This window comes from Ptychodera flava, chromosome 14 (genome assembly GCF_041260155.1).
Source record: "Ptychodera flava strain L36383 chromosome 14, AS_Pfla_20210202, whole genome shotgun sequence".
Lineage (NCBI taxonomy): Eukaryota > Metazoa > Hemichordata > Enteropneusta > Ptychoderidae > Ptychodera > Ptychodera flava.
The window spans coordinates 11676882-11692685 of record NC_091941.1 but is presented as its reverse complement, the minus strand read 5'-3'; the positions used below and the strand labels follow the sequence as shown (position 1 = coordinate 11692685).

At 36.6% G+C, this 15804-nt stretch overlaps 1 protein-coding gene across 3 annotated transcripts in view; it reads left to right on the top strand.

Moving 5' to 3' along the window:
• The first annotated feature begins 267 nt into the window (after nucleotides 1–267).
• LOC139149353 (nuclear receptor subfamily 1 group D member 2-like) overlaps nucleotides 268–15804 on the top strand; it is a 50267-nt gene continuing 34730 nt past the window's right edge. Inside the window, exons 1-2 of one of the 3 annotated variants that reach the window (XM_070721073.1) lie at nucleotides 268–1189; nucleotides 10651–10807. In XM_070721073.1, coding sequence (XP_070577174.1) covers nucleotides 977–1189; nucleotides 10651–10807 — 370 coding nt within the window. In that variant the 5' untranslated portion in view covers nucleotides 268–976. Of the gene's footprint in view, nucleotides 1190–9649; nucleotides 10036–10650; nucleotides 10808–15804 lie in introns of those variants that run through there. The other 2 variants (XM_070721072.1, XM_070721074.1) reach the window with 2 other exon arrangements.

Genomic DNA, 15804 nt, shown 5'->3' with positions numbered 1-15804 from the left:
AAAGAGTGATATATATTATTACAAATAAACTACATGTAGGCCTACTGGTTCATAATTCAATTGAAACATATCTAGCATTTTTACGCCGCCATACCCGTAGCCTACACTCGTTCTAGGTACTAGTAATTCAGCACATTCCTCCACCACAGGGACAGGGAGCAAATTGTGCTTACAGGTTTTTACAGCAAATTATTTTTCTCCTTGGAGGCCGTCAATTCCCCCTTCCCTCTCCACCCCCCATAAATCAAATCGTTCTCCCCTTATGTTGACCTTCCGGTGAACTTACATGTATCTGTTCCGCGGTGATTGACCCACTTTTCACCCTTCAGTTCAAGGGACAGGCAGGGGAAGAAGTGTATCAGGATACCTTAAGATGTTGGCGGCATGCATGTATTCATCTCTATCCTGTACAAGCGGCACGTTAACCGAGTTAATGGGTCGTGTCACGTTGTCGATCGTCGTCGGTAACGATATTACTGGTAAACTTTGGTAAAGTTACAGCAGAACAAGTATGTGCCGAGCCGCGCCGTGCCGCGCCGTTACTTTGTTCCCTCACATGCACACAGTTGGCATTTTTAGAATCTGTATATCATGACCACCGCGCTCGTGGCTAACAAATCTGGTTTGTCGACACCTTATTGCAGCATCAGTAGATGCCATCTAGCGAACTGGCAGTCAGTCAGTGTCTATGTCTGTCCCTGGACCGTACCGGACGTGGAACTTGGAAGCGGCATCGTGATAAAAATCATATCACCGCTTGACTCTGTTTGCGTGACGTAACCGGTACGTACTAAACCTGAAGTGCTTGCATTGTTGCAACACGTAGATGTGGTACGGTCGACATTCCCATGTATGTCGTAATGGTTAGTGTAACAGCCCGTTGACCCGAAACAGAGTTCAGGGATAAAAGAAATATAAAAGGGCGACAAGCCTGCGCGCTTCATTTGCGTTTCTGTCGGATTTCGTCGACGTAACTATGAACACAAAGTGTATCACAGTTCCTGAGAATCAAGCAGACTGTGCCATCAACAGTAGCACTGCGGATGACTGTGCTGTTGTTGGTGGTGAATCTAACCCGAGCAATGGATACGGGGCGAAAACCCAAGAGAAACCGGACGAACCGTGTCAAGTTTGTGGAGATCAATCGTCTGGGTACCATCTCGGCGCATATGCCTGTGAAGCGTGCAAAGTATGTATGGAACAATATTTTTTTGTGTCGTGTATACATCAATATTCTATTGAACACGGAAAAAGTGCTCCTGAAAGTTTATAAAAAATGACCAGTACATTGATGTCTGGAAAATAAACGTTCATTCCGTTCAACATGCCTCACGACATCGATGTTCAAGTAGCATGAGAATTTGAAATCGTAAATTACACCACCAGAAAGGGGAGAAACAACCAAACCAAACGAACAACCCCCAACCCCAAGTATATACGACAGTGTTCATACCAATCAAGAAACATTGTCATTTGTCGTCAGTTTTACTTTTTTGTTGTTCGGAGTTTGGAAAAAGAAAATGATCACGTACGTTTTCATGTAATATCGAATAGTTTTTCAACCCGGCCCCGGCCGGTAGCTTCAAACGAGGCTGGGATACATGCGGCAACTTATAAAACGTTTACAAGAATATCAACCACGCTTTTTTAAAATGAACCGAGTCTCTCTTTTGTCCATTGATCTTGTGACTACTTTTGACCACGAAGAAATTGCACCTCTTTCTCATCTTTTTCTATCCCTCCCAGAATTTAACATGTCTATTTCAAATAACGCGCTCTTTCCATATGAATTAGGGGCAACATCAAAAGTTCAATGAAGGATAAAAAACTTAATTTTTTTAGTTTGGGGATGGGGGGGGGGGTTTGACCTAAAAAAGTTTCTATCCTACAAATCGATTTAAGGTAAAAATTGCCAGGGGAATGAATATTTTGAAAAAAATAGAGCAGAAATGCACACTTTCGTGTTGAATCCAGCGGAGGGAGTTGTTTTAACACGGTGCAGAGCTGCACCTGGCCTAGTTAGTGTAAACAATGCAGGCTGTTGGCTTCTTTTGCACCATAGACGGTAGTTTCTCTACTGTTTCTGGTTGCACTCGGAATTTATTTTTAATTATATCTTGCTACATTTCTGGTGCATGTGTAGTCCGCCTGAATGGAGCAGTGTGAACTGAGTTGTTACAACCACCAGGACAGATGAGATAGTTTTTATGCCTCTGGAAGGAGAAACCTGGACTTTATTGTTGTTGTTCTTGTTCATTCATTGATAAACTTCAAGTTTGTTGTTAGTATGTTGTATTTACATTGGATGAAACACAAAGTGTGTTCCCAATCTTAAGCCCCACTAGCTGTATCTTTTAGCATTATTTTTATGATTTTACTTTCCAACTAAAATAAGTTTGTGACAATTATATAGTCATTTAGGTCTGTGTACACACTGCCGGGGCTATATATGCAATTTTGAACAAGATTACACTGCGATTAAATGTTCGCCCAAACATTAAATCACAGCCCCATGCAGAAAAGCTAAAACCCTTGATACTATGCATATCTGCATTTAAATCTTCATATAAACTGCACAGCGTAGTCCAAACTGTAATCCACAAGGGTGAATGTTTTCAACTATGACATTGTATGTTCTGATTCCTTTTTAATTTACCAATTTTTGAAAATGCCAGGAAATCAAAATGACCGTTAATAAAATTTTAATTTACAGTCAAATGTTTCTGAAAGGAATGGTTTCCTAATGCAGTAAAAGCTCATATCTCTTCAGAGGGTAGATTTCAGAGAGGAAAGAATAGGTAGATAATTTGACGTCAACAAATTTCAAGAGTTACAGCTAGTGGGGCCTTAACGATGCATTACTTTATTTCACCCCTAAATTGACTGATCCTTAGCTTCGCTTTACATAGATAGAGCCTGGCAACAGGTTCAATATAAGTCAATTAAGTTTCTAGGGGGGTGGGGGGGTTTGGGGGGAAACTAAGGGAATTAAATTTTTTATCCTACATTGAACTTTTGACGTCGCCCCTATATGCTGTGTGGCTCTGCGTCAGTGTCTCCATAAATATGTCACCGGTGCACCGCACCTTTCGTCAAAGGCTGTTTCACGGTCACGGTGACCGTTGCTGTTTGATGTGCATCTTGAAGAAAAGATAAACAATCTTGGGGATCCCCAGACGCACGATCGACACATTGCCCATTCCTATCTCTAAAAAAGAATGACTTTTAAAGCTTAACATTTTATATCACTGCGGTGTCTCGAGGTTGTGCTCGCGCGGTGCGCATCGTACACATGCCGACTATTCTACATGCACTGTAAGGTTGGCTACACGACACATTTCAAGGCCATGCCACCGAGTCATTTAGTCCGTGGGCTAGAGGGGGTCTACATGCACCCCCCAGGATAACAAACCTGTATTTTTCAGAAGCCTTGGGATCCCTAGAATACGAAATGGAATTTTAACAGAAAAAATGTATGGACGCAATAGCTGTTATGGTCATGTTTTGAAGGGAACCGCAAAATCACGATTTTGCAACCTAATTGCATTTTCGTCAAATCTGTCTTCTTGTAAGTCATCTGAAGATGAGCTTATTTTTTATCATAACCTCACTTGTTTGGTACCACTAGAAAGGCAATGTATTCCTCTTTAGGATGACATATTGTACTATGCAATATCTTCTACAGTTTTTGTAAAATATGACAAAAACTTACCCCATACCCCAAAGTTTAACATTGAAAATTACAGTAAATCTCAAATTCTGCCAATTTTTTAGCTAGGCATAATAAAAAAATGCAATGCTTTGTATGAAATCTATTTTATTTTGTACATGAACATGTCAGCAATATGAAATAGTCTTTTAACAGGAAAAATATTGGGACTTTAGAGCTGTAACAGTCATATTTTGGAGGGCACCGCAAATTCACAGTGTTGCAGATTTGCATGCATTTTTGTTAAACTTGTCTTCCTATAAGTCATCAGCTGAGCTTGTTTTGGAATATAATCTATCTGTTAGGTACCATTGGATAGGTAATTTATTAGTCTTTAAAATGACATATTGTAACATGAAATATCTTGTATAGTATTCATGAAATATGACCAAAACTTAAGCTTACCCCATACCCCAAAGTTTACATTGAAAACTGCAGTCATAGCTCTAATCAAATTCTACCAATTTTTTAGCTAGATACAAAAAATATGGTCATTTTTGCTATTAAATCTATTTCATTCAGCAATTGGTCATGTAAGGAATATAAAATAGACTTTTAACAGAAAAAATATTGGAATTCTGTAGTTGTAACAGTCAGATTTTGAAAGGTACGGCAAAATCTTCGTATTCCTGACTCACATGCATTTTTGTTGAATCTCTCTTATTATAAGTCATCTGATGAGCTTTATATTGAATATAATGTAAGTTGTTGGGTACCACTAAAAAGATAATTAACTAGTCTTTAAAATGACATATTGTAACATGCAATTTCTTGTTTAGTTTTTATGATATATGACCAAAACTTACCCCATACCCCAAAGTTTACATCGAAAATTGCTGTCATAGCTAAAATCAAATTCTACCGATTTTTTACGAAGAAATAAAAAAATTGGGCAAAGTTTTGTATTAAATCTGTTTTATTTGGTACAGGGACATGTTAAGAATATGAATAGACTTTTAACAGAAAAAATATTGGGATTCTATAGCTGTAACAGTTGTATTTTGAAGGGTACAGCAAAACTCAGTATTGCCAACTCGCATGCGTTTTTGTTAAGTCTGTCTTCCTCTAAGCCGTCTGCTGAGCTTGTTATTGATTATAACCTGGCGTGTTTGGTATCATTAGAAAGGTAATTAAGTAGTTTTTTAAATGACATATTGTTATATACAATATCTTGTATAGTTTTCATGAAATTTGACAAAAACTTCCCCTGTACCCCAAAGTGTATATCCAAAGATACTGTTATAGCTAACGTCAAATTCTACTGAGTTTTTACCTAAACACAATAAAAACAGCAATGTTTTGTATTAAATCTGTTTTACTTGGTACTGAAACATGTTAGAAATATAAAATAATCTTTTAACAGAAAAAATATTGGGATGTTATAGCTGTAACAGTCATTTTTTGAAGTATACTACAAGATCACAATATTCCTGCCTCGCATGAGTTTTTGTTAAACCTGTCTGCTTGTTAAGTTGTCTGCTGAGCTTGTTTTTGAATACAACATGGTATGTTAGGTATCATTAAAAAAGGTAATTAACTCGCCTTTAAAATGATATATAGTAACATGCAATATCTTGTATACTTTTCATGACATATGACCAAAACTTACCCCATACCCCAAGGTTTATATAAAAAGTACTGTATAGCTAACGTGATCAAATTCCGCGAATTTTTAGCTAGACATGATAAAAAGGGCACTGTTTTGGCATTAAATCTGTTGTATTTGGTACTGGGTCATGTAAGAAATGTAAAATAGACTTTTAACATAAAAAATATTTGGATTGTATAGTTGTAACAGCCATATTTTGAAGGGTAACGCAAAATCGCAGTACCGCAGACTGGCACCTTTTTTGTTAAATTATTCTTCTTGTAAGTCATCTGCCAAGCTTATTTTGTAACAAAACCTGGCTTGTTGGGTATCATTAGTAGGGCAATTTATTCCTGTTTAAGATGACATATTGTAATATGCAATGTCCTTCATAGTTTGCCTGAAATATGGTCAAACTTTACCCCATACCCCAAAGTTCAAATCGCAAATTACGGCTTATCTTAAATTCTACCATTTTTTGCTACACATAATACAAAAGGCAATTCTTGTATGAAATCTCATTTGTTTGTTACAAAAGTATGTCACAAGTATGAAATAAACTTTTAACGGGAAGATGATACTATTTAGTAGCCATTTGGATCATTTTTGGAGGGGGAACCCATATATGGTAAATGTATGTGTTTTGGCAAACTTGCCATGATACCTAGGTACCCTTCCAAATATTATCCAAAAGGCTACAAAATCATATTATATTCCTGTTAAAAGTTAATTTCATATTTGTGACATACTTATTAAACAAAAACACAGATTTCATAGGTTACATACAAGCACTGCCACTTGTATACAAAGTTAATAAATTGTACAAAAATGGTAGAGTTTCAGATTTGCGGTAATTTGCTGTTTAAACCTTGGGGTATGGAGTAAGCTTTGGTCCTATTTCATGAAATCTAAACAAGATATTCCATATAACAATTTGTCATTTTAAAGACTAGTAAATTACCTTTCTATTGAAACCTTATAAGCCAGGTTATGTCAAAAATCAAGCTCAGCAGATGACTTATAAGAATACAGATTTTAAAAAAAAAGCATGCGAGTTGGCAATACTGTGATTTTGCGGGACCCATCAAAATATGACTGTTACAGCTATAGAGTCAAAATATTTTTTCTGTTAAAAGTCTATTTCATATTTCTTACATGTCCCTGTACCAAATAAAATAGATTTAATAGCAAAATTGGCCAGGTTTTTGTGTCTAGCTAAAAAAATGGTAGATTTTGATTTTAGCTATGACTGCAATTTTCAATGTTAACTTTGGGGTATGGGGTAAGTTTTGGTCATATTTTATGAATACTATACAAGATATTGCATATTACAATATGTCCTCTTAAAGAAGAATAAATTACCTTTCTAATGGTACCTAACAAGTTAGATTATATTCAAAGACAAGCTCAGCAGATGACTTATAGGAAGCCAGGTTTAACAAAAATGCATGCAAGTCTGCAACAATGTGATATTGCGGTACCCTTCAAAATATGACTGTAACAGCTGTACAGTCCCAATATTATTTCTGTTAAAAGTCTATTTCATATTTCTGACATGTCCATGTACCAAATAAAAACAGATTTCATACAAAGCATTGCATTTTATATTATACCTAGCTAAACAATTTGCAGAATTTGAGATTTACTGTAATTTTCAATGTTAAACTTTGGGGTATGGGGTACGTTTTTGTCACTATCACAAAAATAGTAGGAGATATTGCATAGTACAATATGTCATCCTAAAGAGGAATAAATTGCCTTTCTAATGATACCAAACAAGTGAGGTTATGTTAAAAAACAAGCTCATCAGATGACTTACAAGAAGACAGATTTGACGAAAATGCAATTAGGTTGTAGAATCGTGATTTTGCGGTTCCCTTCAAAACATGACCGTAACAGCTATTATGCGTCCCTATATTTTTTCTGTTAAAATTCCATTTCGTATTCTAGGGATCCCAAGGCTTCTGAAAAATACAGGTTTGTTATCCTGGGGGGGGGGGGGGGTGCACGTAGACCCTCTCTAGCCCACGGCCTAATTGATTAATAACTGTAAACCAGCATTTGGCAGCCGCTCTGTCTAGTCTGAAAGATACACTTTATCTACAATGTGTGGCTTTTTTATTTACTTTCTGTTGAGAAATATCCGCGCCGGGTATCCGCGTAACTTACGCAAGGGAACAGACGGCATTTTACACCGTCAAGCCTGCAGCCAAACCCAATGAATATTGATTTCGAAATTGCTGAAGTTAAAATCGCCAACCACAATTTAATAATGACTGGATTTATTAAGAGAATATTTTACTGGTAATATTTAAAAGGAAAGACTAAACAATCGCCGAGTGTACACCTGTGAAAGAACGTGAAAATATCAACTGAGCTTTGTGTGTACACTGCAGGGCTATATTCAAGGGTAAATTTTCTCGTTGTGCACCAAGCCCTGTCAAAAACAGAGGATTTTACCAAGCCAAAGTGTTTACTTAAATGTTTACTGAAATTCTAAGAAATTGTTCATGTTTTATTGAAATATTGAAAGTGTCAAAAGTTACAGTCATGGTCCCTTAATTTAGTGCAGAATGAAAGATGGTGAACTATTGCAAATTTTACCCACATGATAAGTTTATTAGAAGAATCTTGTATGACAAGATATTTTTATAAGATAGCTCATTTAAGGTAGAACGCGCGTCGGGGACAGATATTCAGACTATCAAACTTTTACAATCTGTACTGATATACCACTTGTGGGGGTTCATTTTAAAGCTCTTGGTGTCAGACAAATTTTCAATGTCTTAGTTTTTCAAAAATCGAAAATTTTATTTTTCTCCATAGAGTTAACATAGGGATAGCGGCCATTTTGAATTTCAAATATTGTTGAATCTTGAATACAGTAATTTGTTTCTCCTGTACCAAAATTTGCACAGTTTCCCCCAATTTTTATTCTTGATTTGGTAAGAGAATTGTGGAAAAGTTTCTTGTAAAAAAGTTTGAGCAAAACATTTAAGTCTTTCACTTTTAAGGCGCATACTACCTTAAATAAGAGACACAATTTTGTGGTGTACCGGAAAACTAGACCCGACCGAGACAACTGAGGCCTTTTATGCTCGGAAACTTGCTTTTTTTTGCCTGGCTCCCACATTCCCAAAACATACAGAAAAAACTTTAGTCCTTTGCACTAATATCGTATCAATATGACAATGTAATCGGCTAATTGTACTCTGCGAAATGGCGAAATCAAGATTTTTGATTTTTTCCAAATAGCAAAATGAAGAAATAAAGAAACTACACACAGAGAAATTACCTGCAACCTAGAGTATGCTTTATAATCATCTCCTACTCTTACTAGTACAACATTACCTGTAAAACGCCATGCAGAACATCGCTGAAATTGGCCTCGGAATCAGATTCAGTTTCGGGTAACTAACAAACAGCTGACATATATTTTTTTCCAAACTGACCAAAGTCATTTTCTGTCCATGAAAAGTATTTCAACCACAACAAGAATTGCAGTGTGTTTTGCAGTATAAAGAAAAGGCACTGATTAACGATGATACCATTGTCGGTTTAGTTTATTTGTTTGGCTGCCGTTTTATAGCATACTCCTGCCAAACTACATGTACGCGTGCACGCTTACGCAAAACATATTTATCTTGGTACGAGATGACAATCGTGCGACTGTAAAAGATTTTACTATATAGGAGTAACAAGAGATCTAAGGGACAAACTTTTAGATATTGGGAGGGGGCGGTCAGAAACGAGAAAAAATTCAGAACAAAGTTAAAGGGGGAAACATCTTCACACTACATTGCAAAATGAACAAAATATTTAGAACTCAATTGAGTAAAATAAGTCTGCAAGACTCAAAAAGATAATTTGCTCATCTATTCTCATTTGAAAAAAAAAATTTAAATTTTCAGTTATACAAAATTTTTTTTTTCACGATCCAATCGTGACCGCCCTCCCAAAATCTAATGGTCTGTCCCTAGGCCTCGAGGTATACATAGTTTTGTGTGCTGTCAACTTCCGGGTTCGCTATCGTGCGACTTCACCGAATTTATCGTACTTTTGGTGCTAAACTTTGATGTTGAGAATCAAAACGTGCAGATTCACTGAATTTGACTTTGTTCAGATGAAACTCAGCAGATTTTCTTATCACTTTCCAACCTGCATGGCATACACATGGGTTTTGGAATCCACCGTGCAGATTGCAGTGTGCACCTGGGTATTTGGGCTTAACATTAATTATACAGCATACTCTAGGTGGCAGGTTATTTTTCTATGTGTAGTATCTTTACTTCTTCATTTTGCAATTTGAAAAAAGTTGTGATTTCGTCATTTCGCCATTTTGCTATTTCGCAGAGTACAATTAGCCATATAATCATGTATTCATGTTGTGAATGTCAAATTTCTACATGGAATAATTCATACTACTCGAGGGCTAGTCAGCCTGTGGTGTGGTTTAATACCCCCGGTAGAAGAGGTGGTGGCTGTGTGTGTCCAAGTAGGTTTGAATTTCATGCCAGGCACGGTTAGAAGTGGATTAGGTAATCTCTCTACTAGGTGACTGGATACCGTAGTTTGCCAGTTCAAACCAAATTGAACACGCTGTATTTTCCGCTCTTGTTTAGCAGTAGATCGTGCTGGGTCTTATTTTCTTTGGTTCACATGAAATTGCAAACAGCAGTGAATACGAGCTAGTATGGATGCGTGTCTAGGGTTCCACAATATGGCTCAGAAGAAGCAGGTGAGATTGCAGCAAAAGTGGCCGACATGGACACCCTCACCCAAAATGATGCTGAAGACCCTCATAATGTGGTCAATGTCAAGAAAGATAATTTTAATGTTGCAGACAAGTACAACGGGAAGTTGAGGAACTCTGAATGTGACCAAAAGAAACCTTTAGCAACCTTCTTAATCCAGCAATATGGCAAAAAGTTCTTCAACATTTTTCTGTGCATTGTCTTCTGCTGTGCTCGACATTGACTTGTTATCACAATAGGGAGCGGTGGGGTGTGTGTCAATATTGGACTGACACATGTTGACTTAAAAAGGTCAGGTTGTCCCCAATTCATCTCGGGTCAACTCAGGTCGAGTTGGTTTTCAGGTGTGCGTAATTTTGCGACAACGAAGGTACAATGTGAATGCTACATTCTTAATTGTACTCAAATGCCAACCATCAAAACATGTTTCCTTGAATATACAGCTGAGCATGCCTTTTAGAACTACAATATATAGGTTGGAAAATTTTTGTCGTACAGTACACTTTCCAGAGAACAGGCGACTGATACTCACCAAGAAATGACCCTTAAGTGACCTTGTAGTTAGTTTTCAATTTTAATTGTTTTATTTTACTATACAGAAATTTTTCATCCGGAGTACAAAGCCAGACAAAAGTGGAAATTGTGTGAAGTATACATGCACAAAAGATAAAAAATGTGTCATCAACAAGCAAACTCGAACTCAGTGTCAGTATTGCAGACTTCAGAAGTGCAGTAGTGTTGGAATGGCTCGCAAAGGTAAATATCCTTCCCTTCCCTTTCTTTTTTTTGATACATCATCATCTGACAGAAGTTTTTAATGAGGAAATTAATAGTTTTGTTACCTTCTCGTGTCTATTTATAGACAGAGAAGGTATTAGAGTTGAAAACCAGTTTGCTGCTGTCAAGACTTCCGTCTGTCAAGACTTCGTTGACGTTATGCCATTGTGATGGGTCATATCATAAACTGGTGGGGGTGTTCATGGCTCAGGTTGAGGTGTGGGAGAACGATTTTGAGCTATGACTAAAATCAAAAGGGACTTAGAGGCATAGCCACAGTGTTAAGCCTTTCTCCAAGGTTTCTTAGTTGACTAAAATCTATTACAGACTACTGAGCTGACGTTAGGGGTACTCACTTTGTGTTTGCTCACTCTGTGAGCGCTAGTGTTTGGTACTGAGTTGCGTGGATATCCCCTCATGGCCTCACGTGATCTGGGCTTGTTGCATAATCTGCAGAGACGATCATATGCCTCCGAGTCTGAAAACTGTCATTGTGTAAGCCTGTCGGCATTTTCCTTGCATTTTTTCTCATTTAATTTTGCGAAATATCGGCGAGTACCTCAATATTTCAAGATAACCCTTTCTTCCCAATTGTTTCCTGGAGTTTCAGAGTCATATGAACGAAAATGAGTGAGAGTTTTAGACAGGAAAATCGGACGTCGGCCATGTTCAATGTTTACAGTACAATCAGAAGTTTACGTGAAGGAATTAACCAACAAACACTATTCATGATGCCCGCCCTCTAGAGGCAGACCCTCCTATATGAAGTACCACATTTGATGCTTGTGGAAAGCTTGACCACACAATGGAGCATTTAAACTTTTAGAAAATGACAAACTGAATAAGAAGGTATTCAGAAAATGTCAAATACTGAGGAAAAATGCGCAAATATTCAAAATAAACAGGTTAACTGACTGGTCAGCTATAAAAAACAATGAAAATGTTTATGATCAAAAGTTTTTGAGATGCGCACATTTTAACAAATACAGAAATTATTAAAATTATAAATATAAGACCAAACTATTTTTTCAGGGATGGGACAGGTTGGAAATGAGGGGTGAGAGACAAAGGCACTCCTATTGCTGCATGTGGATGCAGCAACACTCTTTCATTTACAGCATACTTATTCACTGTGTTGTGTTCAAGTTCCATATTGTACTGACTGTCATACAAGGATAACATAAGCAAATCAAATCAAATTAGAAAAGGATCAATGCTGTTGTGTGGATTTTGCTGAACATGGCTGATTTTAATATTTCGCCCTATATATTTGGTATCCAGCAAAGGCATATTTTGATGTAAAGTCAAAATTAACACTACATTGCTGACAATATATTTCACCGTTTCTGCATGAACTTTTCTTTTTTAAATTACAGTATATTAGTACTTCAAACAGATTAACAGTTATCGTGATGTCAACCCATAATTTTACATCACAAAGACTGTAATTTGCCAATTTTTTTTTTGTTTTTCAGTCATTTTATAAATTTTGCACTGCACAAGATGATTGAACAAATTGCAATGTTTGAATTTGTAAACTCAAAGAATAAAAATCCTTTGGTCACAGATTAAATTATATTTTGAAAAGAAATTTACTCTTAAACACTTTTAGCATATATTCTTTACACGGTCATGTATTTCAAGGAAAATATGCCTATTAAAAACAGTAATTTCTTCACTTTCAATTTTTTTTTCAATACTATGACAATTATCATGCAGCCATGAGGTTATACAAACACAAGACCAGATAAGCGTTTTTCATCTTTTCAACAGGACTCTTTGGAAAATCCATTAAAAACAGTTAAAAGTGACTTAAAATGATCACTTGGTATACATTTAATTTACAGATGCCAGGTTGTGTATTTCACATGCACTCAGGTCAGTAGGGAAGTGCGTCTTTACTATTTTGGACTGTTAATTCTTATTTCTGAATTATTTAACTTTTTTCCACATTGAACTATCTTTAGGCAGCTTATATTGTAGCTTAGAATTTTTTGATTGATGTATTTAATCATCTTTTGGGTTCTTTGGGTCCATATCCCACCTCATGCCCCTACATCATCAACTATTTACCAACAACTCCATGCCAACAACCAATTACCTGACCTGGCCACACATGAGGGAAGGTACAGCGTCATTGACGGTATTTTTTGATAATTTCATATTGTAGCCAATTCCAAAGTATCAGTGCTCCAGTGGCTGAGATGGTTGACCATGATAGAGTGCCATGTAATTTTGATGTTAAATTGTGTGTGTCTGTCTGCCTGTTTGTATTTGTTTGTCTGTCTACATATGTATGGATGGATTTTAGTCATATCTGTTAACTCTATGTATTGTATGTGCCATGTTATCTCAAAAATATGACTGATTCATTGACTGTTAAAATGTAAAGCGGGTACCTCATGAAATTTGCATTGCATGCAAAATACGTAAAACTGCAAAAACTGCAACAGTATGGTAATGTCTGTAAGGATATATTGCTTTATTTTTAGGTTGGTAAGACCATCTTAGAAAGTAACTGTTTTCAATACACATTGATATTTGCTTTACATGTCCCTGATAATGTTTTCATTAGTCTCTTATAGAGGTGTTTATTGTTCGTGTACACAACTAAATCTAAGTTAAGTTCCCTGGTACAGTAAATATCATGCAAAAAATAATTTTCATGATGAGATTTCAACCCAAAAGGCTGTCTTTCCTGTAATTACTAGTTCACGGTGTATTTGCTGAAATTTCTTTTCATTATAAGGTAAAATTTTGACCTAATGCAATTTTGATGAACTTGCAAAATTGAAACTAATTTTACATACTGTATTATGACCATTTGTTTAATATAGCAGTAGTGTACTGAGATCAACACATAAGTTGTAAATTAAGTGAGCAATGTGTACCAAGTTAAGAAGTTAATGACGCCTTGTTTGGTGTTCAGGGCGGATCTTTTTGATGACAAATGGGTCCAGACACAAATTTGCTCAAGACTTTTGAATAGCCTGTTTGCTACCCAAGTATTTTAAATGTCTGCAAGCTTGGTATTGCAGCTGGAGTTTGCCCCTATTGCCCTCCTTGCATCATCTTTCAAAGTCATCAGATTATGCTGATAAGCATGTGCCACACTACACTGAATAGCTGGATTACCGGTATAAATTGTTATTTTTAATGCACTTATAGTGAGTGGAGAAGCAGTCCTCCAAAACAGCCAGGGAACACCTAGGGTAGGGTACATGACATGGTGCAGACGGGCAACGACATATTTCAATGAGTTCCGCATTTTTAAATCTCTTAATCAGACCACATGTTGCAGAGTTCACCAGGGGCGAACATGTCTGAGTTTAGGGTACACATATATGTAAAAGCCCAATTTCATAACCTTTTGTTTATATCACTCTTTTTCACCATTGTGTATATTTGTAGCACCCATGCCAATTTATTCAGAACTTAAGATCTGTATTTCCTGAGATCATCTATCCATCATACAGTGTTATCTACTCAAGAAACCAAATGCTCCAAAACAATGCTTAGACAGTTGAATGAATCATTGTGAAATGCTGATGCTTGTCTGGTATGGAAAATACTGCAGCCCTGAAGACTAGTTTTCATTGGCTATACAACTGCCCAAATAGAATAAAACTTCACCATCTTTCATTCCTTTTGCAGGGAGGGAACTCTGAAGGCGTTTTTTTTTTTTTTTGCCAACTCAGAATTCGTAGTTTATGTAAATTCAATCAGCTTAATTCATTATATTGAAGAAAATGTCACACATCGATATTTCAGATACATTCATCAGTTTCTATGATACGAATTGGTACCTGAATTGTTGTACATGTTAGGGATATCACCTTTGTACACAAAGATCCCTGTAGGAAAGGGGTCAATATTGTTAAGTGTATCAAAGACCTAATGTTATCTGCATAAACGCATGTGATAAGGTGTGTCCCTACTGTGACTTATGTGTGTTTAATCAGCAGTGTAACTATGTCATCACATGTATCTGCTTACCCAGCGAAAACTTTGATTTTTGAAACATGTGACATGATGTTTTTGTTTGTAGAAAGCCTTACAGTACAAAAAAGAAAGAGATTTTCAAGATTGTACTTTCAAACACCGAACTGATGCAGATCCTGTCCACTAGCTGCATTCAAAACAGTCCTTTGCATGTTATAGCCCAGGCAAATAATGCAAATATGCAACAGGTTGTCATAGCTACATTTAGAGTATTCACTGAGTAGTTCTGACAGTTTTTGTTTTTGACTCTGCAACTGAGTGTGTCTGTGCATGCTTGACTGACAGGGTTTGCTCCCTACCAGTTGACATAAAAAGCCCTATCACTCTTTAGGTATACCACTTAGTGTACATCTCCAACCACTTAAAAATTGATCTTTAATCCCAACCAATGTGTTAACGTTGCTTATGTAGGTTTCATATGAGCTTGTTGAGTATTTGAAACATTTTTGGTGTATTGATCAGAGCTCAGAGGATTGCAGTGCTGCTCGACTGCTGATGTGAAAATGAGAAAGAATCATTGAACATACGAGAGACCTTCTTCTAAAGTTTGAGAGCAACATCAGAATTTAAACTAGGTGTACATGCAGTTGCACTCTCTCAGCTTAACTAGTGCTGTAGAGAAGGCAGCCTGTACATAAGTTTGTTTATAAGTACAGCGACATGGCTTAAACAGGAACTTCCCCTATAAAAGCAGGATTATCGTAAATCCATGCAAATGTAAAACAGCCACGCTACTGATCGGACACGCTACTGGTCTTTGGTCCCAGAATCCCATAATTTTGCCAAGTTTCAGGCATTCATTGTCATCGAATCTTGCATATGATGTCTATGAATATATAGCAACTAAACTTGAGTTGAAAAGAAACTGGAAAAATGTTCTGTTTTTTGATGGAGAACTCATGTTTCAAAATGTGTTCACGACCATTTGACCTCTCTTTGCATATGTCACGATAATGCCCATCATGATTATTCAA